At 40.1% G+C, this 26,128-nt stretch overlaps 1 protein-coding gene across 2 annotated transcripts; it reads left to right on the top strand.

Moving 5' to 3' along the window:
* Positions 1-1,385: 1,385 nt before the first annotated feature.
* LOC109099281 (solute carrier organic anion transporter family member 1C1-like) lies at positions 1,386-26,128 on the top strand. Of its 2 annotated transcripts, none has more exons than XM_042743393.1 (15): positions 1,386-1,561; positions 2,555-2,611; positions 4,270-4,411; positions 4,708-4,840; positions 5,055-5,179; positions 5,642-5,788; positions 8,277-8,375; positions 9,030-9,290; positions 9,394-9,558; positions 12,581-12,776; positions 13,572-13,737; positions 20,907-21,091; positions 21,364-21,428; positions 21,515-21,632; positions 25,604-26,128. In XM_042743393.1, the coding sequence occupies exons 2-15, from the start codon at positions 2,561-2,563 to the stop codon at positions 25,821-25,823; spliced, it is 2,073 nt and encodes a 690-aa protein (XP_042599327.1). In that variant the 5' UTR covers positions 1,386-1,561; positions 2,555-2,560; the 3' UTR covers positions 25,824-26,128. The 2 variants fall into 2 exon arrangements, with proteins under 2 accessions (XP_042599327.1, XP_042599331.1); XM_042743397.1 differs by having other exon boundaries at positions 1,414-1,561; positions 4,310-4,411.

The following is a 26,128-nucleotide window of genomic DNA, read 5'->3' as shown; positions in this document are numbered from 1 at the left end:
ATGCATTGCTTGAAGGGGCTTAGATGGCAAGGAGGGAGATTAAGAGAGGATGTCTCCCCCGCAGAATGAAAGCTCTTTCTGCAGGGGGCATCCTCTCATAGCCGTTTTCGCGCATCGCCTCGATGTCGGCAAAAACTCTCATGCGAGAAGAAAACGGCCTCTTTCATTTCCTTTCTCGATCTCTGTATGGAGATCAGGCAGAAATGGAAGGCTCACCTGAGCGTGGAGGGCTATGGTCGGAAAGATAACGCTCATCGCGGCGGCGATCCATAAACTCCAACAGCTCTACATACGCAGGGCAGGAGAATTGAGAAGGGCTCAGCCTCAGCTTCTTCACACCATCCTCAAATATCTTCTTCTGCTTTTCCCTGGGTAAAAAACCCCAGCAGAGCACTAACCTCAGTATCAGAAAGTGTTAAAGATATAACATCATCCTCCCGAGGCTCTCTCTCGTCCAACGCCATTATGAGCTCGAAAGGGAAAGTCCCTCTTTAAACCATTCAGACAGATCCACCTGAAATTCTCACGAGCTCATTCTCTTCCGTGCCTCAGCAGCACCGGGTCCTGAACCGCGGGAAGCAGATGGCTGCCTTTTTTTTTTTTTTTTTTCTCGGAATGAGAGACGAACGAGAGCGGAGCTTTTTCCTTGAAAAAAAAAAACGCTCGCAATGCACGCAGATTGCCTCCTCAAAGACATCGCGTGCGTGCTCTTTACCCAACAAAATCACGTAAAGATCGTGTGTGTCATCGGGTGTCAAATAATGCCGACACGGATGCATACATTGTCTAAACGCTTGCTAGTAGTCGCCATGATAGACAGAGAAAGAGCGCTCTTACCGGTTCTTTCAGATGCACGCTTCAAACAAAACAGTCAGTGAAGACGAAGAAGAGAATGACGTGTTCTCCCGGTGCCTGTTTTATAGTCGCACCGGTAGTGACGTCAGAGGCTGTCGCCGGCCAACTCGTTGGTGGTTTTTTTCATTTGTATGCTTCAGACACGGGTCACGACGAGGTGTTCCCCATAGCGACCCCTAGAGGACGCAGTTCGAAGTTCCCTTGAAAGGGAACATCCTATTTATTTTATTATAATGACTGTTTAATATTACATCTAAACTTTTTCTAGGCTAGACGTTGCATATTAATTGTACTATATATAAACCTCAAAGCATATTTAATTTTTGAATATTTTGTGTTACTGCATAATGATGTTCTAGTTGAGGGCATTTGTAGTGTTATCGGTATAGGGCCCCAAACATAACCTCAAGCCCAGGGGCCCCCAGCCCCATAAGTCCTGCCCTGGCACTCAGCTTTCACTGCAGAGTCCCATATCTGTTTGTCCAAAGCATATGAGACAACATTGGTCTGCTCTGTCCTTTGTACCTCTGAGAAACCCTAGCACCCCTCGCTGTAGAGAAGTGAACTGTTGACATGATCAGCAGATGGACATGACTGTTTGGTTACTGATTAGAGGAGATGTTATAACATTGAATGATAAGGCCTTACCGGTGAGCAAAGTGCCAGAGTCCTTCAGCCATTCTGAGGGACACAGACAACAGCACAGGTATATATGATCTCTGTATCTCTTACTGTCTGACTGTTTCTCTTGTTGTTTTTAAAAATATCCTGTTTTCACATGTTGCAGTGATGATTTGATTCTGTATCAATATGCAGTGTATTCTTTTAGACTATGCACATGACTAGGGCTTTTTGTCACATCTGTAAATATTTCTAGTTTTATTTATTTATTTATTTATTTATTTATTTATTTATTTACATTTCTGTAAAAGCTTGTCGCGCTATAATCGGTTAATGTGACCAGTCTAGCATTACATTACTTATTATGTGATTTTCAAGAGTTATATATTTTCATATAAAATAAAAAGGTAGCATACAAAGAAATGACAAATAATTATTTTGTCAACATTTTACAAAAATGTATAAAATGTAAAAAATAAATACAATAACTTTTATGTGATAACTTGCCCCAAACTGACATTCATGCAAACTATTCTTGTTAAAATTAATATCCTTCATCCAATTTACACATTTCATTTAAAATCTGCCTTCATTATATTGTTGATCTTTGCCTGACTGACAATTTTATTGTGTTTTTTTGTAACAACTCGTGGGAACTATAGGCCATGTCTCTTTTAGCCTAAATAAACACTAATTTCCATAGTGTCTCTCTCTCTCTCTCTCTTTCTTACTTTCTTTAAAACAAAAACATCCCCCACATCATGTTTCATTGTCTTCAGCATCAAACCAGCATCAACAAAGTTTGCCCTGCTGTCCATGATTCTTGATAACTTTGATTTTTTTTTTTTTTTAAACACCCTTCCTCATGCAGGAAATGTGGTGCAATTTCTGAATTCACTTTCAGCTACACCCTCAGGGGTCTTTCCTCTCAGATTATGTTTTCTTACTCACATGAACAATGGACCCTGGGAAAAAAGGTTGCTTTGCATGACTATAACGTGATGCTGTTCATAATGATCCTGGTGTTGACATGCTCCGCACTGTTCTGTCATCTGTCATTCGTATTGTTTGCTTCCAGGGCATCATGAGTGTAGAAAAGATCACGGCACGAGAGCCATGCTGCTCCAAATTAAAGGTAATTTTGATTTATCTTCTTCTTGCTTTTCAGTTTCTTGTTTACATTGACCCATTATAACCAAAGACATGAAACTGATGACAGCTCATTTAATCCCAACGCTACGCAATGACTTTCTATAGATTTTCTCTGCATAGTTACAGCTAATCTTCTGAGATCTTCTGATATTTTGGACATTTAAGTCACAGACAGATGTGTTAATTTCATTGCATGTTAAATAGTAAACCAATTGACATTTGTTTTAAAGAAAACAGTATAAGCACATGTTTAGAGTAAAAAAAAAAAAAAAAAAACTTACAACAGCGATTTCACAATAAAAAGACTGACCACTGATATATATATATACAAATATAAATATATAAAAACACATTCATTGTAAATGGCATTAATACCATTAACTAGCCGTGCGTGCTTATTCTGCATGGGAACTGCCTTCATACAGCCACCATAAATAACTTCAGCATCATACATTTACAACTTGATTTGATATTGTGTTGCCTAATTTGTGCATTAAATGAGGCTTCAAAGTCTGATATATATGTATATGAGGTCAAAAACACAGTATCATACAGCTTTGAAATGACATCAGGGTGAGAAAATGATTAATTTTGGTGAGTTTTGGGGTCCGTTTAACTCCCCAACACACAAATGTTACTCAAATGCAAAAATGTTACTCAAGCCATGAGGATCTTCCCATTTCAAAACAATATTCTTCTAGGAAATCTTCTGACCTTTTTTTTTTTTTTTTAAAGGTCAATGTTTGGGGCAAAGTCAAAGTTTTAGTGGCAGTTGATGTTTAATGCACTTCATTTTGTGTAAACTAATCAGTGGCATGGCTTCTGATACAAACTACAATTTTTTAATTGTTAACTCGTGTAACATGAACATACAATGGCAATCTGATGGTAGTACAAATACTGAGAAAATGGTTTTACTAGTCATCAAAATGTGGGTTACTCATGTGTAATGTGTCACTGCTAAGTCCATCTGTCTTGTTTAGCATTGAATAAGTGCTGATTTCAATTATATTTACACTTATGAAAAGAACAATTATAAGAACACAACTGTTATAAAATTGTTGTTATTATTATTATTATTATTATTTTTTATTATTATTATTTTTTTAATTTATTTTTTTGTAATTTACAAAGTAATTTGTAATTTTTAATGGTCAGCCTGTGAGTGTTTGTCGTTGGTTCCACAAAACTATTTACAAAATAAACTTGAGTTTGATTCATTTGTGGTTGGCTTGTTTTAGGGGGCACTTTTCAGGTGGTCAGCTGAAGATTAGCCTGGAAAGACCAACCTAAACCTCCCTCTTAAACTATCTAAGAACAATAAACTAGTATAAACATATGAGATTGGGTTGAAATACCATATACCATGTGATTGATATGGCATGTCTCAAAACAGCATATACATAGAATTAGGGACTACCCTAAAAACAACTTAGCAACATGTTAGGGATCACCCACAATATCCTAGCATCATAATGGCGACTTTGCATTTCTTCAGAAAAGTAAAAAAATATAGTTTGTTAGTGTATAAACTCATAGTGGGTTTAGTTACATGAATTGTTAATCGTGTGTGTGTGTGTGTGTGTGTGTGTGTGTGTGTGTGTGTGTGTGTGTGTGTGTGTGTGTGTGTGTCGTCTTCAGATGTTTTTGGCTGCCATGTGTTTTGTGTTCTTTGCCAAAGCATTTCAGGGCAGCTACATGAAGAGCTCTGTCACACAGATTGAGAGACGTTTTGACATTCCTAGCTCTCTGATTGGATTCATTGATGGAAGTTTTGAAATTGGTAAGCATAAAAACATTTTGGGCCTAAATGTAGCAGAATGCTAAAAACAAAGCATATACCCACTCTAATGGTAATTTGTATCTAGTATTTTACGTTTTGGTGAATTGGTGGCAAATTTGTTTTATCTCATTTGTACTTTTCTTATGCCCCATAAGGTGGGGGCGGACCTTCATACATTTTTGTTTCTTCTAAAAATCTTACTTTTCCATTTGAATCACATTGTGCAAATTCATATGAAATCATCACCTTATTTTTCCCTTAAAATTTTATTAGGATACCTTTTTTGTTCTTTTCAGGAAATTTGTTTGTAATAGCATTTGTGAGTTATTTTGGCGCTAAGCTTCATAGACCACGACTCATAGGAGCAGGATGTTTAATCATGGCCATGGGATCCTTCATAACTGCGGCACCACATTTTTTCCAAGGACCGTAAGTTTACGCAGATAAAAAAGAAATAAATAAAGAAAGAATTAACATTTGCCTATTAAATATTTTTTTTTTTTTTTTTTTTTTATAAAAACACTGGTCAACTGCTTTATAAACCACTTACTATAGTTACTATGTTTGTGTCAACAAGTAAATTTTTCTAAATTCAAATTATAAGACAAATAATATGTGTCAAATGTGTGTTTGTTTTCCACAGGTACAAATACGAGACAACAATTTCACATTTATCTGCCTCTAATGGTACAGAGAGTATTCTACCATGCTTAGCCAATGGGAGTCTTGCACATGATAATGAAATTCCCAAAGTGGAAATTCAAGCTGGTAAATTGTTCAGCCCTGACCCTGAGACAGACCTCAGATAAGATATTAAACCTAAATGATACTGCAACCTTTAGTTATGTATTTTTTATTTATTTATTGCATAATAAACTGATGGCATTCACAGGATTCTATATAACATCAATAGCCTCTCCAATTAAGTTTCTTCAAAAAACATAAGTAAAAATTAATAATACTAATAATAAGTAGAGTTGTGGAGTCATTTATCATGTTTGGCTTGTAATATGATTGTGCTACCCACAATCCCCTGCAATATTGATTTGTCACTCTAGTTTGCTTCTCCAGTTTCTCATTTCAGAAATTTGAACTTTGGAAAGCTTAATATGCTGTGTTTGACTGTTTGATTGTTACATTTGGAATATACAAAACTAGACTTTGATCTTTCATTAAGAGGCTGATATTGGAGTGTGTGTAGTTGTTTATTTGTGGTGCTTTTGTTTTTAGAGTGTGAGAAAGCAACCAGCTCCTCCTTGTGGCTCTATGTCTTTCTCGGGAACATGCTTCGTGGGGTAGGAGAGACACCCGTCATGCCTCTGGGGTTATCTTATCTGGATGATTTTTCAAGGGAGGAAAACACTGCTCTTTACATGGGTATGATTGATTACCAGTTTCAATCATTATATTATCAATTCTGGCATACATTCAAGCCTTATTAAGTTTCACTTTTCCAGTTTCGTTTTATTTCTTACTTATTGATCATTAATATATGCATTTGCAGATATTATATTGTAAAAGTAAAGAGCTACTTATATTTACTTAAAGAAACTGCACTTTCATAACTGCTTCTTAACATACTGAAGTAAACTTTTAAAAATACTTTCTGTACTTTAAAGTACATTTTAAAACATTATGTTTTCATAATCTTTTGTCATGCTTTGAAGTACACACTCTTAACATACTAAAGCACATGTAAAGTACTTTATTATAATTTTAACAGTAGTGTGTAATTCAATATTACATTTAAAGTTCATACATTTTGAATGTTACAAAAGTGTCATTAAATATATTTAAATAAATGACATAAGTTCTTTTTTTATCTTCTTTATACACACTTCAATCAAAAATAATCAAATGAACTGAGAATTAGTTTTTCCATTTTTATTAGGATAGTTTAATAATTGAAACAATATGACTATACAAACAATAAACCATACAAAAAATGTGCAGTTTGAAAAGAATGGCTAACTGATATTCAAGGTGGTGACTCTCATTAAAAATGTATAGTGATACCATACACAATCATTTTTATATTGTGTAATTTTACTTATATACAATATTTTAGTAACTAATTTTTCACGCTAACTGCAATAATTTTGTGTGTAATATATATTTACAAACCCGATTCCAAAACAATTGGGACACTGTACAAATTGTGAGTAAAAAAGGAAAGGAATAATTTACAAATCTCATAAACTTATATTTTATTCACAATATAATATAGATAACATATCAAATGTTGAAAGTGAGACATTTTGAAATCTCATGCCAAATATTAGCTCATTTTGGATTTCATGAGAGCTACACATTCCAAAAAAGTTGGGACAGGTAGCAATAAGAGGCCGGAAAAGTTAAATGTACACATAAGGAACATCTGGAGGACCAATTTGCAACTTATTAGGTCAATTGTCAACATGATTGGGTATAAAAAGAGCTTCTCAGAGTGGCAGTGTCTCTCAGAAGTCAAGATGGGCAGAGATTCAGAGAATCTGGAACAATCTCTGTTAATAATCAACAATGCAAAAAAAACCATACTGGATGCCTTAATCTTCGGGCCCTTAGACGGCACTGCATCACATAAAGTAATGCTACTGTAATGGAAATCACAACATGGGCTCAGGAATACTTCCAGAAAACATTGTCGGTGAACACAATCCACCGTGCCATTCGCCGTTGCAGGCTAAAACTCCATAGGTCAAAAAAGAAGCCATATCTTAACATGATCCAGAAGCGCCGGCATTTTCTCTGGCCAAGGCTTATTTAAAATGTACTGTGGCAAAGTCCAAATTTGAAGTTCTTTTTGGAAAACTGGGACGCCATGTCATCCGGACTAAAGAGGACAAGGACAACCCAAGTTGTTATCAGCGCTCAGTTCAGAAGCCTGCATCTCTGATGGTATGGGGTTGCATGAGTGCATCTAGCATGGGCAGCTTACACATCTGGAAAGGCACCATCAATGCTGAAAGGTATATCCAAGTTCTAGAACAACATATGCTCCCATCCAGACGTCGTCTCTTTCAGGGAAGACCTTGCATTTTCCAACATGACAATGCCAGACCACATACTGCATCAATTACAACATCATGGCTGCGTAGAAGAAGGATCCGGGTACTGAAATGGCCAGCCTGCAGTCCAGATCTTTCACCCATAGAAAACATTTGGCGCATTATAAAGAGGAAGATGCGACAAAGAAGACCTAAGACAGTCGAGCAACTAGAAGCCTGTATTAGACAAGAATGGGACAACATTCCTATTCCTAAACTTGAGCAACTTGTCTCCTCAGTCCCCAGACGTTTGCAGAATGTTATAAAAAGAAGAGGGGATGCCATACAGTGGTAAAGATGGCCTTGCCTCAAATTTTTTTGAGATGTGTTGATGCCATGAAATTTAAAATCTTATTTAAAAAAACTTATTTTTTTCCTTTAAAATGATACATTTTCTCAGTTTAAACATTTGATATGTCATCTAGTGTATTCTGAATAAAATATGGAAATTTGAAACTTCCACATCATTGCATTCCTTTTTTATTCACAATTTGTACAGTGTCCAAACTTTTTTGGAATTGGGTTTGTGTGTGTATATATATTACACCCAATATTTTTTTGTTCAGCATGTTAATAAGAATTAGGTTGGTGTAGGAGGTGGTAGGGCTTAATTGTCATGAATATAATGAAATACAAATAAATATAAAAATACATTTTAAAATGTGAGAAATATTATGCAAAACTTTATTTCTGTCTTTTGATTTTGGTGTGAAACATTACTTGGGCATGTTATTGACCTCACCCTCCTACTTTTTCTCTGATTAAGATGATGTCAGTGTGAATCAGCATTTTTGCATTGATTTTTCCCCCCCCCTCAGCTCTCATACAGACTTTGGGAATACTAGGGCCCATGTTTGGATTCATGTTAGGATCTTTCTGTGCCAAGCTCTATGTGGACATAGGAGCAGTGGACTTAGGTAATGACCTCTTCAACCAGTGGATATTGCAAACCTATTTTTGTTGAACTAATAATGGCTCTTTGCCCTACACTGATCTTAAATATGATTATCCCTAGGCCAAAAGATGATCTAATATTAACTCATGGTTATAAAATTTATGGAGAAAATATACAAAACACGAAATTAAGATATTTTGCAAATTTCTATAAAAAAAAAAAATAAATCTCAGAAACCTTTCTTAAAGGTGTTTGATACATACAAAGTAGCCTTTGTACCTTCAGTTTTACTGTCATAGTTACTTGTTGCATGTGAATTATGTGAAAGTGGATGTTTGTCTTTTAGTCTTATCGATTGGCTCAGTTCACTTCGACTAAGTAGGTTCAAAAATTTAACTTTGAAAAAGCACCCTGTTTGCCAAAGAGGATTCCAGATCATAACTCATAACAGTTGCACATCATTACCTGAAGTCAGTGTAGATCATTGTTGATGAATGACATGAATACTAGTTATCATGAAGTCTAAATAACTGACTGGCTGACCCAATTACCCTTTGACAAAAGGGGTCTTCAGTCATATTGTTTGTTAGGATTTCAAAAGATAAATTCTTTTCACTAATTAATGAACAAAATGCACATGTCTGTTATTTTTTTTTTATTTGTTTACTTTTTAAAGATACCATCACCATCAACCACAAAGACACACGTTGGGTTGGTGCCTGGTGGCTGGGCTTTTTGTTAACTGGAGGAGTGATGCTACTGGCTGGAATTCCCTTTTGGTTCTTTCCCAAGTCTCTTCCAAAGCAGGGTGAGACTGAAACTGACAAAAAATCGAACATTCTAGAGGGCGACCAGGACCGTTTCATTCCTGATAACAACAAACACAGTACTGCTCCCAACAAACCAGCACCTGTTTCTATGGCAGCTCTGGCTAAAGGTATGCATTTCATGAAATATTTAATTTTAAATGTCTATTCACAAGATTAAGTTGAGATATTGACCATACCTGACCCTTGAATTTATGTAAAGCTTTTTATTTTATTTTCTGCCATCACTGAAAAAACTCTTCAGCAACACGATTTACCTGCTCATTGTATGCACCGGTTTTATACAAGTCAGTGGTTTTATAGGAATGATCACATTTATGCCGAAGTTTATGGAGCAAATTTACGGTCAATCAGCATCGAGGGCCATATTTTTGATAGGTGGGTTTACATTTATTGTAAATTTATTGCATTTATTTTTTGTCTGCTTAATGTAAATTTCCAGCTTGTCTAAAGACACGTAGTGAGGCCTTTCTACAAAATAAGTGCCAGTTGTGTCCCTCTTATTTTATACATTGGGTACGGAAAGTATTCAGACCCCCTTAAATTTTTCACTCTTTGTTATACTGCAGCCATTTGCTAAAATCATTTAAGTTCATTTTTTTTCCTCATTAATGTACACACAGCACCCCATACTGACAGAAAAACACAGAATTGTTGACATTTTTGCAGATTTATTAAAAAAGAAAAACTGAAAAATCACGACCTTTAGCCTCCTCACACCTCTCTTCCAATGGACCTACCATCCACTGCTTTGTGATGTGCTGTGATAACACCAGCATACACTCTTAAAGTGGAGGGGGACAGCCTCTGCTCCAGCATCTCAAGCGAAAAGGAAAGCACAACACTGATTGGGCATCTTCTTGGCAAGAAGAACATCACTCAGTGAACAGACTCCACTTCAAGGCATAAGTCTGCCGGGTAGAGGGGGCTCTGACATGAGTGATAGTGGCTATCACGGCCTGTGACAGACTACTTAAGTCTTCCGTGTCCCATCCAGGAGTAACACGTGGAGGTTCAAAAGATCTGGATGCAGGTGACAAATTGTGCCCTGTCCTTGAGAAAGAAGGTCCTTCCTCAGGGAGATTCACCAGAGAGAGGCTGTCACAAGGAGAATCAGGTCCGAAAAAGTCAGAGTGGGCCAGTAGGGCGCACCATCAATACCTGCTCCTCATCCTACCTGATTTTACACAGGGTCTGACTCCAGAGAATGAGGTGGCGGGCGAGTTACCACATTCAACCTGAGTGTACATTGCCTTGGCCATTGATGTATGCAACTGTCACAGTGTTGTCTGTCCGAACGTGCAAATCCTTGCCCTGAAGCAACAGTCAAAATGGGTGCAGGGCCAGCAGTACTGTCAGAAACTCGAAGCAATCACAGCACTTAACCATGCTCTAACCAGCAAAACACTGCTGAATGCATCATAAATAGTGATCCTTTCCAGTGAAAAAGAAAAAAAAAAAAAAAAAAAAACAAACAAACAAAAAAAAACTTCCCATTCTGCGAGTGGATTTGAAAGAACAAATGTGCTATCACAGCTGCAACCGGCTCGGCTCCGAAGCAAAAATCTGAATGAGTTGATGTACGCTGACCAGTGGTGTAGTCCCAATAAAAAAGTGGTTTACTATTACTATTACCACCCCCCCACCCCCGCCCTTTTTTTTATTTATTTTTTATTTTAGTTTAAGTTTTAATTTTAATGTTAATGCAGTGCACTCTAAAACTGGTTGACAGATAGTAGTCTACTGCATGATTTCCAGTTTGTTCCAGGTCTATTGACCACATTACAGTTCTATATATAATTTCAAGTTACTTCGAAATTGTATTCATTGTGAAAAGTGTTACAGATAAATCTGAATTTAATGTTGTTTTTTATGCAAGTGGGTAAAATAACTCAATATGAAATAAATATTTTCAGATAATATTTTCTTAAATTTAATTTAACATAATCAATTAAAAAACAAAAAATACAACAAAATAAATAAAAATATATTATATTTATACTTATAATATGATGCCTAACATTTTTCTCACACAGCATAAGTGGGTCTTTATTCATGTAAAACATATAGCTAATTTTATAATTTAAGAAGGGAATCATCTCCTGCAAGAGAATTTTCCAGCATGTAGCGTGAAAAACAAAAGTTTTATAAATAGGCCTGTATGGATAACATAAATGACAGATATAGCCTACATAAAGCGTGTTAAGAGAGCTCCCTAAAACCTGTCACTTGTCTTAGCTGATCGGGATCTCACAAATTTCCGTTATAATCAATGAATCTCTCTGTACTTCACAATTAATGTTTTATTTATATTGTTATAATAAGATAACGGACTAAGACACAATTTCATTCTGGGAAATCTCACACTCATCCAGACCATCCTATACACCCACATCAAATTCTGAAACCACAGACAACCGTATTATTTGTATGGCCATCACAAAGGTCTAAACCCTTAGGCTGGAGCCATGCAAAAATAATTAAAGGTTCTTGAACTGCACCTTCACTTCCATTTTCCTTTTCTTCATTTACCCCAATATCTCTGTACATCCCTTGCGTATACTGTATATGTTTTTTTTTTTTTTCTTGTACCTGTCACTTCTTCACCAGCAGGTCTATTATTATGAACAGAATGGTGTCCACCTTGTTGCAAAACAACCACCTCATTGTAATTTGTTTGAACAGAATGTTGTAATTTTTCTTAAAATGACTTAAATACCAAAGATTTAACAAACACCTCACCGAGCATGACCGGCAATGAGTGGCGTTAAATGACAGAAGTGATAATAAACCAATAAGCAACAAACAGATTGGTATACGGAGGGTACACGCAAATATTGATCCTTAGAAGTCGTAATACGCATACAGCCCGGGAAAAAAGTAAGCATACAGGGTATGTTTGCGTATTGCCCCGACTACACCACTGACGCTGACATATTATATAGCTGTGTTTACAGGCAAGTGGCTGTGTATGCAAATTCCATTCGCCAATGTTCATTGGCCTTTTCTTTTACTACTCAGAGGTGATTGGGGTTCCCAATGGAATCCCCATAAGTCAATATGTCGATGTGATATTGAACGTTACTGACTGTAAGGGAGCAACAGATAATTGAAAGTTAAAACTTTGCAGCAACACAAATTTTTCAAATCTTTTAATGTTAAATTAAAATTGTCAGCCCTGTTACCCTTCAAAAGGTACAATCATGTCCAATAAAACTGATAAATTTATGATATACTGATGGAATGTTTAAAATCTTTAGTTATGTACTTATTTATTTATTTAATAAAATTAAATGTTGTAACATGTTTTACTTAAAAACTAATTACAATAAATATCTAATGAAATAAATTATTTAAATTAACAAACAATCGTAAATGTAATCAACTTTTGTCTTTCTAGGCATTATGACTCTACCAGCTGTGGCTTTAGGAATCATCACTGGTGGGTTTATAATGAAGAAGTTCAAACTGAATGTACTTGGAGCAACCAAGCTCTGCATTGGAGCGTCTCTTCTAGCTTTCTCTTCGCTGGTTATTCAGTATTTCCTGCAATGTGACAACTCACAAGTGGCTGGACTTACGGTGTCATACCAAGGGTAAACACGCCAAAAAATAGTTACTTAAGTTAATTGTGTTGTTTATCATAATTTTCTCTGGCAGCTTTGATTGGTTAATGGAAATGCATCTTTTAACCATGTTCTGTTTGGGTCTCAGAGGCCCCAATTCTTTATGTGTAAAAATAACAATTTTGATATTAACTTCTTTTCCTGCAAATTATTTTTATACACTACCAGTTAAAGTTATCATAATTAAGATTTTGTTTGATATTTTCTCTCATAAGTCTCTTATGCTTACAAAGACTGCATTTATTTTATAAAAAATGCAGTGAAATAGTAATATTGTGAAGTATTCTTACAATTTAAAATAACTGTTTAATATTTTAAAATACAATTTATTCCTGTAATAGCGAAGCTGTATTGTCAGCAGCTATTACTTCTTTGTGTCACATGGTGCTCTCCATTAAATATATCACAACAGAAGAAAATTGTTCTTTTAAATTGTATTCAAATAAAATAATAATCAAATAATTACAGCCTTGGTGCACATAAGATACTTCTTTTAGAAGAAACTTTTTACTTATTCCAAAACTTTTGGCTGATATATTTTTGACAAAACCAAAAGTTTTCATACTGTAGGATTAGGAAAATAATTGTTCTGTTAAGTTTTTTGTCAAGTATTTTTGATTAAAATGGCCTTAGGATTCTCCCAGGTCCCCAAGAGAGCACAACAATGTGTTTTTGTATTTTTGTAAACCAAGGAACTCACTGTCATTTTTAAGTCCAATAAGTGTAATTCAGCAGACTTTTAATTATTCAGTGTATTTCTAACAGGGCTCCACAGGTGTCCTACCAGCAAAATACACTTATTTCTCCATGTAACATGGGTTGCTCTTGCTCTGTCAAACACTGGGATCCCATATGTGCCAGCAATGGCTTGACCTATGCTTCCCCGTGCCTCGCTGGCTGCCAGACCTCCACTGGGGATGGCAAGGATATGGTAAGCTATTCTTTCCAGACATCTACATGCCTATTGCTGAATCAGTTTTGCTAACAGACCTCTATACAGTCGTGGCCAGAATTATTGACACCCTTGGTAAATATGAACAAAGAAGTCTGTGAAAATAAATCTGCATCGTTAATCCTTTTTATCTTTTATATAAAAAAACAAATATCTCAAAAAATCAACCTTTCATTGAAGTAAAACAACTGAAACAATTCAATAAATAAAATAATGCCCTTTTATTTATATAACCTCAATTTGCCAAGATAACAGCTCTAAGTCTTCTCCTATAATGCCTGATGAGTTTGGAGAACACCTGACAAGCGATTAGAGAGCACTCCTTCATACAAAATCACTCCAGACCCTTCAGATTCCCAGCTCCATGTTGGTGCTTCTCCTCTTTAGTTCACCACACTCATTTTCTATAGGGTTCAGATCAGGGACCTGGGATGAACATGGCAGAAGCTTAATTTTGTGTTAATTTCAAAGTTTTTTTTGGTCACTGTCCTGATGGAAGATCCAACCATGGCCCATTATATGCTAAGTCTTATTCTATGGGCTTACACCACCTGATGACCTCTCTCCCAGGCCAAGGCTTCATCCATTAGAAATGGGTGTATGGCAGCATCGTAGATGTATTTTACAACTGAACTTCCTGGGCAACCAGTGACTTCCAGGAAAGTCTGGATGATGACCGAGGAAGATCGGTGACGCTGGAGAGACAGCTGACCTCCAGGAAAGCCTGGCGGGGTAACGGAGGCCAGCAACCCCTGTTGCAGCACTCGCAAGAGGGCACCTAGCAAGCTACAGAACCTACAAATGAGCAATACCCCCAGAGTCTCCCGAGAGGGGGGGAGGATGAGAGGCTCACCAGGACAGATTCAAGGCTAACGACAAGGACAGCGACACCGACGCAGAGAAGACTCAGACAAACCACCTTGACCGGGGAGGTACCCGAAGTGAAATGCAGCTGCGGAAGAGTCTGTAAAGGCGTAAGAGGGCTCAAAATACACCAGAGCAAGTCCACATGCGGACAAGGACGGACGCAGGCACACCGCTCAGACAAACCGTCTGGTGAGACGCAGGAGAACCCTAGGCAGGAAGCACACCATAGTCCTAGTGATCTCTCAGTGCCGGCAATCCCCCAAGATCGCACGAGAGCCTCTAACGCCATTCCAGAAAGCCAACCCCAGCCAACAAAGGAAAGAATCAAGTGGCCCAAAATGAGTGAAGGGAAGGAGTGGTTCATGTTGGATGAAGATCTGGACAAAGTGCTTGGAGCAGTTCAAGCAGGATCAGTAGAAAGAAAGTTGGATTTACTGACAGCCTTCACCTATAATGTGGCAAAGGAACGGTTTGGAACAGTGCCAAGGAAAGAGAATAAAGCAAGACCAGAAAAGCAGGAAAACAGAAGAGAAAGAAAGATCAAACAACTTAGGAAGGAGATCAAAACCCTGAGGAAGCAATTTAAACTGGCAAGCACAGAAGAAAAAGAAGGAATAAAAGAGCTGACAGCCAGCCTCCGCGAGCAGCTCATCAGAATAAGAAGAGCCGAGAGGTTCAAGAAGAAGCGGAAGAAGCAGGAAGCTGCTCGAGCCCAGTTTATAAAGGATCCTTACTGCTTCACCAAATCACTTCTGGGGGAGGCGAGGTCTGGGACTCTAATAAGTTCCAAAGAGGCGGTGGAGCAGTCTGTTGAGGAGGCATTCAGTGACCCTACAAGAGACGATGCCCTGGAAGGAAATCATGGGCTTATTAACATCGACCCACCCACAAAATCCCTAAGCATAGAGTGTCCATCATGGAGAGAGGTTCAAGAGGTAGTCAAGCACGCAAGATCATCTTCTGCTCCAGGTCCCAGCGGTATACCGTACAAAGTATACAAAAAATGCCCCAAGCTCCTCCGAAGGCTATGGAAGCTTATGAGGGTAATTTGGTCCAAGGGAACCATTCCAACAAGCTGGAGAAGGGCGGAAGGGTGCTTTGTACCTAAAGAACAGGGATCCACACAGATCAGCCAGTTTCGAACTATTTCCCTACTTAGCGTGGAGGGAAGATTTTCTTTGCCGTGCTTGCAAAGAGAATGAGCGCTTACATGACCCAGAATGGATATATTAACACCTCTATCCAGAAGGGTGGTGTCGAAGGGTTCTCAGGATGCTTGGAGCATACAGGGGTACTCAGCCAACTTATCCAAGAAGCAAAGGAGAAAAGAAAGGCAGCCTAACAGTTGTCTGGCTTGACTTTGCAAATGCATATGGGTCTATTCCCCATAACTTGATCCAAGTTGCTTTGGACTACTACCATATCCCATCTAACATCCAGAGTATGATTACCAGCTACCTGAGAGACATCAAGCTACGATTCCAGTCTGCCAAGTTCATGACAAAGTGGCAGCCAGTGGAGAAGGGGATAGTGACAGGATGCACAATCTCTCCCATCTTGTTCATTATGGGAATGAACCTGATCATAACTGCAGCGAGTACCAAGTCAAGAGGGCCGAAGACCGCAGCAGGATGTCAGCAACCAGCAATTAGGGCATTCATGGATGACCTTACCGTGATAACACCAACTCATGTGCAGGCAAGATGGGTCCTGGCAGAATTGGATCGCATGGCCACTTGGGCAAAGATGGTCTTCAAGCCAAAAAAATCAAGGAGCCTGGTGATCCAGAAGGGCAAAACAACTAGAAAGTTCAAGCTAATTGTTCAAGGGGAAGAGATCCCGAACATCCAGGGGAACCCAATTAGATGCCTTGGAAAGTGGTATGATGATTCCCTGTCAGACAGAAACAGCATCTCCAGCACCGGAAGGCAAGTTGAAGAATGGTTGGAAAAGATTGATAAGTCGGGCCTGCCTGGGAAGTACAAGTGCTGGATCTACCAACATGGCCTGCTCCCGAGACTCGTGTGGCTTCTCACAGTATATGAGGTGCTTCTATCTTCTGTAGAAGCGATGGAGAGGAAGTTCAACAAGCACCTTAGAAGATGGTTGGGAATACCCCCGAGCTTTACATCCCTGGGGCTCTACATAAGGGCGGGACAGCTCCAGCTTCCCCTGTCATCTGTGGTGGAGGAGTTTAAAGTCGCCAAATGCAGACCGTCCCTGACATATAGGGACTCTCAAGATCAACTCACCAGAGAAGCAGGAGTCAGGACAAGATCTGGCCGCAAGTGGGCCGCCAGCATGGCAATCAACCAGGCAGAATGTTCCCTTATGACCAAAGATATCATCGGAAATCCTTGCATTGGAAGACAGGGTCTAGGAACAGCATAATTTTCAGCAGTGGTCAAAGTCCACCCCTAGGGAGAAGAGAACCATGATCCAGGATGAAGTCCGAAACCTTGAGGAAGAAGCGAGAAGAGCAAAATCCATCGAGCTCGCAACCCAAGGTGCCTGGACGAGGTGGAACCTCCCTAAGAGAGCAATCACATGGAGTGAACTGTGGCGTCTGGAGCCCTTCCGTATATCCTTTCTACTCCGAGCAGTGTACGACACCTTGCCAACCCCAGTAAACTTGAACAGGGGAAATATAGATGACCCAATGACAAGGTTTTGGCAGTGAAAGCAAAAATCCCCCACATTCTGTCAGGCTGTAAGACCACATTGACACAGGGGAGATATAGGTGGTGCCATGACAAGGTGTTGGCAGTGCTTGCAGACATCCTGGAGCAAGAAAGGAGGAAGAAACAGCTAGCCAAAGCAAGACCACTGTTGAGCAGCATTGCCTTTGTGAAAGAGGGCCAAAGACCTGTCGTCCACAGCCAAGCCAGGCAGAATCTCCCGCACTCAGCCCAGGGATGGGAAATGGAGGTTGATCTCGGCAGGAAACTCCAATTCCCAGAGGTGGTATTGTCCACAGCTCTAAGGCCTGACATCATCATGTGGTCTCCAGGGGGAGAGAAGATCATTATGGTGGAGTTAACGGTGCCGTGGGAGGAGGGCTGTGAGGAAGCTGCAGAGAGGAAAAAAGCCAAGTATCAGCAACTTGTCCAAGACTGCCGGGACAAGGGGTGGATGGCGTGGCTGATGACGGTGGAAGTCGGATGTAGGGGATTCCCAGCTCAATCTGCGTGGAATCTACTGACAAAGGTTGGATTGAGAGGTCACTTGAGGAAAGCAGCCATTCGTAGGCTGGGAGAAGCATCTGAGAGAGCCTCCTGTTGGCTCTGGCATAAGAGAGAGGACACAAGCTGGAAGCCTGGAGGAGAGGGGCAGTGACCTGGCCAGTCACTGCTGACTCGCCAACTGGAGGGTGTTGTGGTTAAGAGTCGAAACACCCAGTGAAGGTTGGGAACCACCTGATGACCTCTCTCCCAGGCCAAGGCTTCATCCATTAGAAATGGGTGTATGGCAGCATCGTAGATGTATTTTACAACAGGTGCTGGTCATATAATTAGAATATCATAAAAAAGTTGATTTATTTCACTAATTCCATTCAAAAAGTAAAACTTGTATATTATATTCATTCATTACACACAGACTGATATATTTCAATTGTTTATTTCTTTTAATTTTGATGATTATAACTGACAAATAAGGAAAATCCCAAATTCATTATCTCAGAAAATTATAATATTACTTAAGACCAATACAAAGAAAGGATTTTTAGAAATCTTGGCCAACTGAAAAGTATGAACATGAAAAGTATGAGCATGTACAGCACTCAATACTTAGTTGAGGCTCCTTTTGCTGCAGCAATGCGGCGTGGCATGGAGTCGATCAGTCTGTGGCACTGCTCAGGTGTTATAAGAGCCCAGGTTGCTCTGATAGTGGCCTTTAGCTCTTCTGCATTCTTGGGTCTGGCATATCGCATCTTCCTCTTCACAATACCCCATAGATTTTCTATGGGGTTAAGGTCAGGCGAGTTTGCTGGCCAATTAAGAACAGGGATACCATGATCCTTAAACCAGGTACCATGGATACCATGATCCTTAAACCTTTGGCACTGTGTGCAGGTGCCAAGTCCTGCTGGAAAATGAAATCTGCATCTCCATAAAGTTGGTCAGCAGCAGGAAGTGCTCTAAAACTTCCTGGTATACGGCTGCGTTGACCTTGGACCTCAGAAAACACAGTGGACCAACACCAGCAGATGACATGGCACCCCAAACCATCACTGACTGTGGAAACTTTACACTTGTCCTCAAGCAACGTGGATTGTGTGCCTCTCCTCTCTTCCTCCAAACTCTGGGACTCTGATTTTCAAAGGAAATGCAAAATTTACTTTTATCAGAGAACATAACTTTGGACCACTCAGCAGCAGTCCAGTCCTTTTTGAAGCAAGACGCTTCTGAGGCTGTCTGTTGTTCAAGAGTGGCTTGACACAACGATTGCAACAGCTGAAACCCATGTCTTGCATATGTCTGTGCGTAGTGCTTCTTGAAGCACTGACTCCAGCTGCCGTCCACTCTTTGTGAATCTCCCCCACATTTTTGAATGGGTTTTGTTTCACAATCCTCTCCAGGGTTCGGTTATCCCTATTGCTTGTACACTTTTTTCTACCACATCTTTTCCTTCCCTTCGCCTTTCTATTAATGTGCTTGGACACAGAGCTCTGTGAACAGTCAGCCTATTTTGGAATGACTTTTGTGTCTTGCCCTCCTTGTGCAAGGTGTCAATTTTCATCTTTTGGACAATTGTCAAGTCAGCAGTCTTCCCCATGATTGTGTAGCCCACAGAACTAGACTGAAAGACCATTTAAAGGCCTTTGCAGGTTTTGAGTTAATAAGCTGATTAGAGTGTGGCACCAGGTGTCTTCAATATTGAACCTTTTCACAATATTCTAATTTTCTGAGATACTGAATTTGAGATTTTCCTTAGTTGTCTGTTATAATCATCAAAATTAAAAGAAATAAACATTTGAAATATATCAGTCTGTTTGTAATGAATGAATATAATATACAAGTTTCACTTTTTGAATCGAATTAGTGAAATAAATCAACTTTTTGATGATATTCTAATTATATGACCAGCACCTGTATTCATAAACCCAATTGAGTGTTTGCCTCTAAAAAGCTCATTTTGATTTTCATCTGACCGTAGAGGAAAAATAATAATAATAAAAAAATTTAAAAAATGTTGTCCATGAAATGTTCCTATTTAGATAGCTAATGTATGCAGGTGTGGGTGTAAATGTAAATAAAAACAAACAAACAAATAAATAAATAAATTAAATAAGTCATCACACATAAAACTGAGTGGAATATTCTCACTGCATTGTAATTGTAGTTATATTGTGATAAAAAGTGGGACAAAAAGTGTTGAGATTCATTGTTTTTTAGGTACCTCTCTTTGTAACTATGCTTTTTTATTTTATTGGTCATTATGAAACATTCCATTTCAGTAAATTTAGTTAAATAGCATTGCCAAGATGCACTATTTTACCAGTTTAGTTAAATTTTCCGAACATAAAATTATGATGAATAATTTGGCATTTAGACAAAATGTTCTGTAAGGTGAGATGACAGTTGGGCCAAGATGCCCCTGGGATCTTTCATAATTTTAATTTTTGTGCCATTACAACTAAATTGTTAATTATTTCCAATTGATTACCATAAAACTAATGTGTAAATGTGTTAAAGTTTATCAGTATTTGGACGTTGCTCTTAAGAAGGGCTTATAGACTATATGTGTACTCTATATTGTGAAATCCTAAAAATAGGGTCCAAAAATCTGACCACTAGTAAAAACAACAGTGTAATTTCTGTCTGTCTGTCTTTCTTTCTTTCTTTCTTTCTTTCTTTTAATCATAAATTGTTTTGGTATTTACTATCCCCACCTTTTAACAGCAGCTCTTGAGCTGCCATGAACCAGTTTATGCAAACCTGATGATCCATGTAATGCCAGCATGAATTGAGAATGTTCCAAAGAACATGTTGTGTGCTTCAATGAAATCTTACCTTTTGTATTAAAAAGCGAACATGGTTTGCTTAAATTTGATTAGTGACCTAGAATCAGTGTTAAATATTTGTTTAACCTAAATTTCTTCATTGTCCTTGACTGTCACATCCAAAATCCTAAAACTGTTTATTGCTAGGTTTAAATGAAAACAAACATACAAAAAAAGTCCCAGATTTCATATGTACTGTTGTCTCAGATATTTAGACCCGACTACATTTTCTGGTATTGTAGTATGCTTAGTTGACAAAATCTTATTCTCTTTAAAGGCATTCCACAACTGCACCTGTATTGGAGAGTCACCGCTCCCATTTGCAAACATGTCAGCAGTGCTTGGCCAATGCCCTCGCAAGAGTGATTGTGACTACATGTTTAAGTTCTACATGGCGGTGACAGTCATTGGTGCCTTTTTCTCATCTTGTGGGGCCACACCAGGTTACATCATTCTGCTCAGGTAATAAATCTCGCCAAAAGTGAAACAACAGACACCTTTAGAGACTTGATTGTCTTTAAGGAAAACTGTGTAATATAGTATGTGGGTCCTCATGATACAAAAGACTTGTATATACTGTTTGAAATTAACCTCCCCATTTAGGGCCAGGGGCACAAATCAAAATTAAATTCTGTGATATGGGATATTTGTTTAAGAACTGAATACAAAAAACCCAACAGTTTAATCTTTGGTTTAAAAATGAATATATGTTCTTATGACTGCTCTTTTCTTAGATCCATAAATCCAGAACTAAAATCTTTGGCTCTTGGTATTTATATTTTGATAGTTCGGACACTAGGTAAGAAGACTTCTTTCATTCACAACACAAGATTATTAAACAACAGATAAAAAAGTATATTTAGCTGATCTGAGAAACTTTCCTAGGTGGAATTCCCCCTCCTATTTATTTCGGAGCCTTGATTGACAGGACCTGTCTGAAATGGGGCACAAAACAATGTGGAGGGAGAGGAGCATGTCGATTCTATGATTCTGGTGCCTTCAGGTTAGTTAACTTACAATGGCAGAAATTCAGCATTTTCATACACACTTTTCCAATCATTGGCTAGATAAAAAAAAAAAAAAAAAAACTGAGTAATGTCTAAAACCACAGAGCAACAATATGTATGTATTGTAACATTGGAAAAATTATATCTCCTTAAATTTAATTTGACAAAATGCTACAGTGACAATCATGAAAAAAAACATTCACATTCATGGTAACTTACCAGATTTTCGCTGAGGAGCCGAGCTGGTGACCCAGCCACTCAGCGGTGGTCCAGCAGCAGTGGTGATGGGACGTGACATCTCCGTTCCCTCCTTCAGGGAATGAAGGTTACATAGATAACCTAGACATTCCCTTTCAGTCGGTCACTTTTAACGTCACGTCGGTGACTGACGAATTGGGATCCCTACCAAAGCGCCATGGATTCTGCTCCTTCCAGCGTCCTGTGTGAGCCACCTGCATCCCTTTTTGGTGTAAGCCGGGGTTCGCAACAAGAGGACCAGTCACTGTTGTAATAGCACTTCCCACTCAGTGAGTTTGGATAACACTGGGAAAATGTACCCGTTCCAGTTGGAACAGGAATGTGGCGGAAGCCCTATCCTTCCCGAAGGAGGTTTCAGAATCACTTACACATATGAACACCCGTTTAGGTGCATATGGAAGATTAGAGCCGATTTTAATGCTCTTGGAAATGGCAGAAGTCTGCCAGGAAAACACGGGCTCTGAGGCTATAACCGTGGAATTTACACATATGGGAACCATTTAGGCCTCTACATGTGGAAGCCAGCCCTCTACCGAGGGCATGGAAGAGCTCGACAGGATCTACAGTACGAACTCTCTGGAGCAGTTCTAGCAAGCTGACACTAAACCGGGGCCTCTCAGTGCCTCTCCCAGTTTGAGGTCAGAACACAGGAGGATACTGGCTCCACACGAAGGCTATAGAATCTAGCAAATATGTTGGGAGTTGCCCAGCCCGCAGCTCTACAAATATCCATCAGTGAGGTGCCACGAACCAGCACCCAGGAGAATGCAACACTTCTCGTAGAGTGACTTCGCAACCTTAATGGGCAGGGCACACCCTGTGCCTGATAAGCCACTATCCAGTGGGCTTAGAGACGGCATTCCCCTTCTGCCAGCCTCCGTGTCAGACAAAGTGCTGGTCTGAGGTCCTGAAGCTTTGTGCCCTGTCTACGTAGCATCTCAATGCTCGGACTGCACAAAGCAAAGCTAGGGCTGGGTCTGCCTCCAGCTATTACATACTCACCACCTGATCCCTAAAGGTACTAGTGGGAACCTTGGGCACATAGCTGGGCCAGGGCCTCAGGATTACCTGGGAGTCAGCCGGACAAAAGTCTAGGCATGAATTGTCAACCAAAAATGCGTGCAGGTCCCCTTCCCTCTTGATGAAGGCCAGTGCAAGCAGGAGCAGAGTTTTCATTGAAATAAACTTTAGCTCAATTGACAGCAAAGGCTCAAATGGGCCCTGCTGTAGTGTTTTAAGCACTAGATACAGGTCCCAAGAGGGTATGGAGGGGGAGCCTTGGAGGATTTAACCTTCTTGTCCCCCTAAGGAACCTGATGACCAGGTTATGCTTCCCTACCGCCTTCCCTTCCACGGGGTCATGGTTAGCAGCAATAGCAGCGACAAAGACTTCGCTCCAACCCTTGCTGCAAAAAGGAAAGCATGACCCTGATCAGGCATCCCCGGGAATCTTCTCGATGAGAAGAACACCACTCAGTGAACAGGTTCCACTTCAAGGCCTAAGCGTGTCTCGTAGACGTTGCTCTCGCTGAAGTGATGGTGTCAACTACCTCTTGGGGTAGGTCACCAAGAACCTCTGTGTCCCGTCCAGAGACCAGACATGAAGCTTCCAGAGGTCTGAACGTGGGTGCCACAGGGAGTATCTGTGTCTATCTGTATCTGAAGTCAGCAAATCCTTCCTCAGAGGAATCTACCAGGGATGGGCTGTCATGAGGTGCATTCATTTGGGAAACCAGGTTCGAGTGGGCCAATACGGCACCACAAGCAGGACCTGCTCCTCGTCCTCCCTGACCTTGCACAGCGTCTGTGCGATAAGGCTCACTGGGGGAAACGCAAACTTGCACAGGCCCCGTGGCCAGCTGTGTACCAGTGCGTCCGTGCCTAGTGTTCCCTCGGCCATGGAGTAGAACAACTGGCAGTGTGAGGTTTCTGTAGAGGCAAACATGTCTACCTGAGCCGCTCCGAAATGTCTCCAATTTAGCTGGACCGTCTGGGGATGGAGTCTCCATTCTCCTGGGAGCATAGCTCATGACATCTCGTCGGCCATATGGTTAAGCAGACCAGGAATGTGAATGGCACGAAGTGACCTCAGAACCTTTCACCTCCTAAGGAGGAGGTGGCGAGCGAGTTGCGACATGCAACGGAGCGCAGACCACCTTGTTGGTTGATGTATGCAATGGTCGCTGTGTTGTCTGTTCAGACCAGCATGTGCTTGCCTCATAAGCGCCCTTTGAGATGGTTCAAGGCAAGGTGCACTGCTAGCAACTCTAGGCAATTGATATGCCAGTGCAGTTGGGGGCATGTCCACACCCTTGACACTGCGTACCCATTGTACGTGGCCCCCCAGCCGGTGATGGAGGCAACCATGTAAATCACAGTATGCCTGGACACCTTTTCCAGGGGCACTCCTGCCTGAAGGAACATAAGGTCTGACCACGGGGTGAATGTTTAGTGACAGGCCAGTGTAACTTGGACCCGGTGAGTGCCATGCTGCCACGCCCACCTCAGGACTTGGCCATAAAGCTAGTGATGAAGCGGTTTCAAATGAAGTAGCCCCAGCAGCATAACTGCCGCTGCAGCTGTCATATGCACCAGGAGCCTCTGGAATAGGTTCAGTGGGATCACTGTCCTGCCCTTGAATGAATTCAAGGATCCCTGTATACCCCCCTAGCTGCACCACCGTGAAGGGTGGTGAGGGAGCAGGAACCAGCAGGTCGGATTTCGGCAGTAAAAGGTGCCATCCATGACATGGTGAGCTTCTCATGCACCTCCAGGAAGAAAGGCACCGAGGCAGAGTGCTGACAACCAGCGTGAGCCACCCTGAGAAACCAATCGTCCCACCTCGAGGGCTTGGGACACGGTGGAGGTTTCTACTTGAGCCCTACCCTCTCAGCGGCCCGGGAAAGCATAGCCAACATCTCGGGATCCGATTTAGGCCTTGCCACCACCCCAGAGGGCAGCAGTGGGAACATGACTAATTCGTGAACGCAACCTCAGCGTGTTTAATGCCCAGACACTTGAGGCAGTGATCGTCACCATCACCCGGTGCCTTGTAACGACCGCAACTAGAAACGCAGGGGTGAAACGGCATCTTTAAAAAGACAATCTGTCATCTTTACATCGTCTGCTTACCCGTGTAAGCTCTTTTAGAGAAATAGGCTCTTTCAGGGATATGCTCTGTAGGGTGCTGAGACGCACAGGGGAAATGACCGTTTGCAGCACAACATTGGGTAGTGCAGCCTGAAGTGCGCAACCCACTCGACACAGGAACAACCACTGCTGAAGTGCAGTCCACCATAACACAAAGCTCCCTAGAGCATGCTAGACTCGTCACACACAAAGAAGTTTGGTAGGAGCAGAACGATGTTATCGGATGGCTCTGAAGCGAAAAGCCTGGTATGCATTGCACCTGCTGCCTTTTTATGTTCATAGTGTGATCAGCGTTGCATTGGCTCATTTAGTTTATACTCAAATTGGATTGGTCTCTCTAAGCAAGTTCCCAATTTTTGTTTTGAATGACCAGAATTATAATCCTCAGGCACCCATTAGCGCCACCATCAGCTCAAAAATGGACTTTTCTGCAACATTCCAACATTTTATAGAAAAGATTTCATTACCTCCATGTTGACAGTTTGTGGTCATAAAGTCTAGAAAAAAACTACATTATTTCACCGATATAGAGATTCTGTCTTTCTTTTTTGCCCTACAGAAATTCTTTCTTGGGTCTTATTTATGGCCTGTATTCCTTATCCTACGTGTTGTGGGGAGTCCTTTACAACAGACTGTCTCATCGGGAAAAGAAGCTTGCACTAAAGAACCAATTAAAAGCTCCAGAACAGGATGGCAATGGTGTTTCTTCTGGCAATAGGAATGTATCTTTAGCTTTTGTAAAATGCAGTGAAAACCCAGACCAGGAGACCATTATCTGAAGTTATGCTTCCAGTACTTTTGGAAAGTCAAATGTATGTATTGCTCCAAAAAGTGTTAGAGGAGATATCCCTATCCATGTAAAATATAAATGTTTTGGTCATGAAATTTTGTTAATTTGCAGATTTATTGATTGGATGCTGTTATTTCCTGGATCTAATGCATATATTTGTATTTGCATTATTTACACATGTAAAGAACAACATTCAAGTAGTATCAAAATTAGAAATTAATATATTATACTCAAAATAAACATGCCTAGGTATGCATAACATGGTTCATCAGTCCAGAACATTGTTACATAGAA

This window comes from Cyprinus carpio, chromosome A4 (genome assembly GCF_018340385.1).
Source record: "Cyprinus carpio isolate SPL01 chromosome A4, ASM1834038v1, whole genome shotgun sequence".
NCBI classification, from domain to species: domain Eukaryota; kingdom Metazoa; phylum Chordata; class Actinopteri; order Cypriniformes; family Cyprinidae; genus Cyprinus; species Cyprinus carpio.
This window is presented reverse-complemented; position numbering and strand designations above follow the sequence as displayed.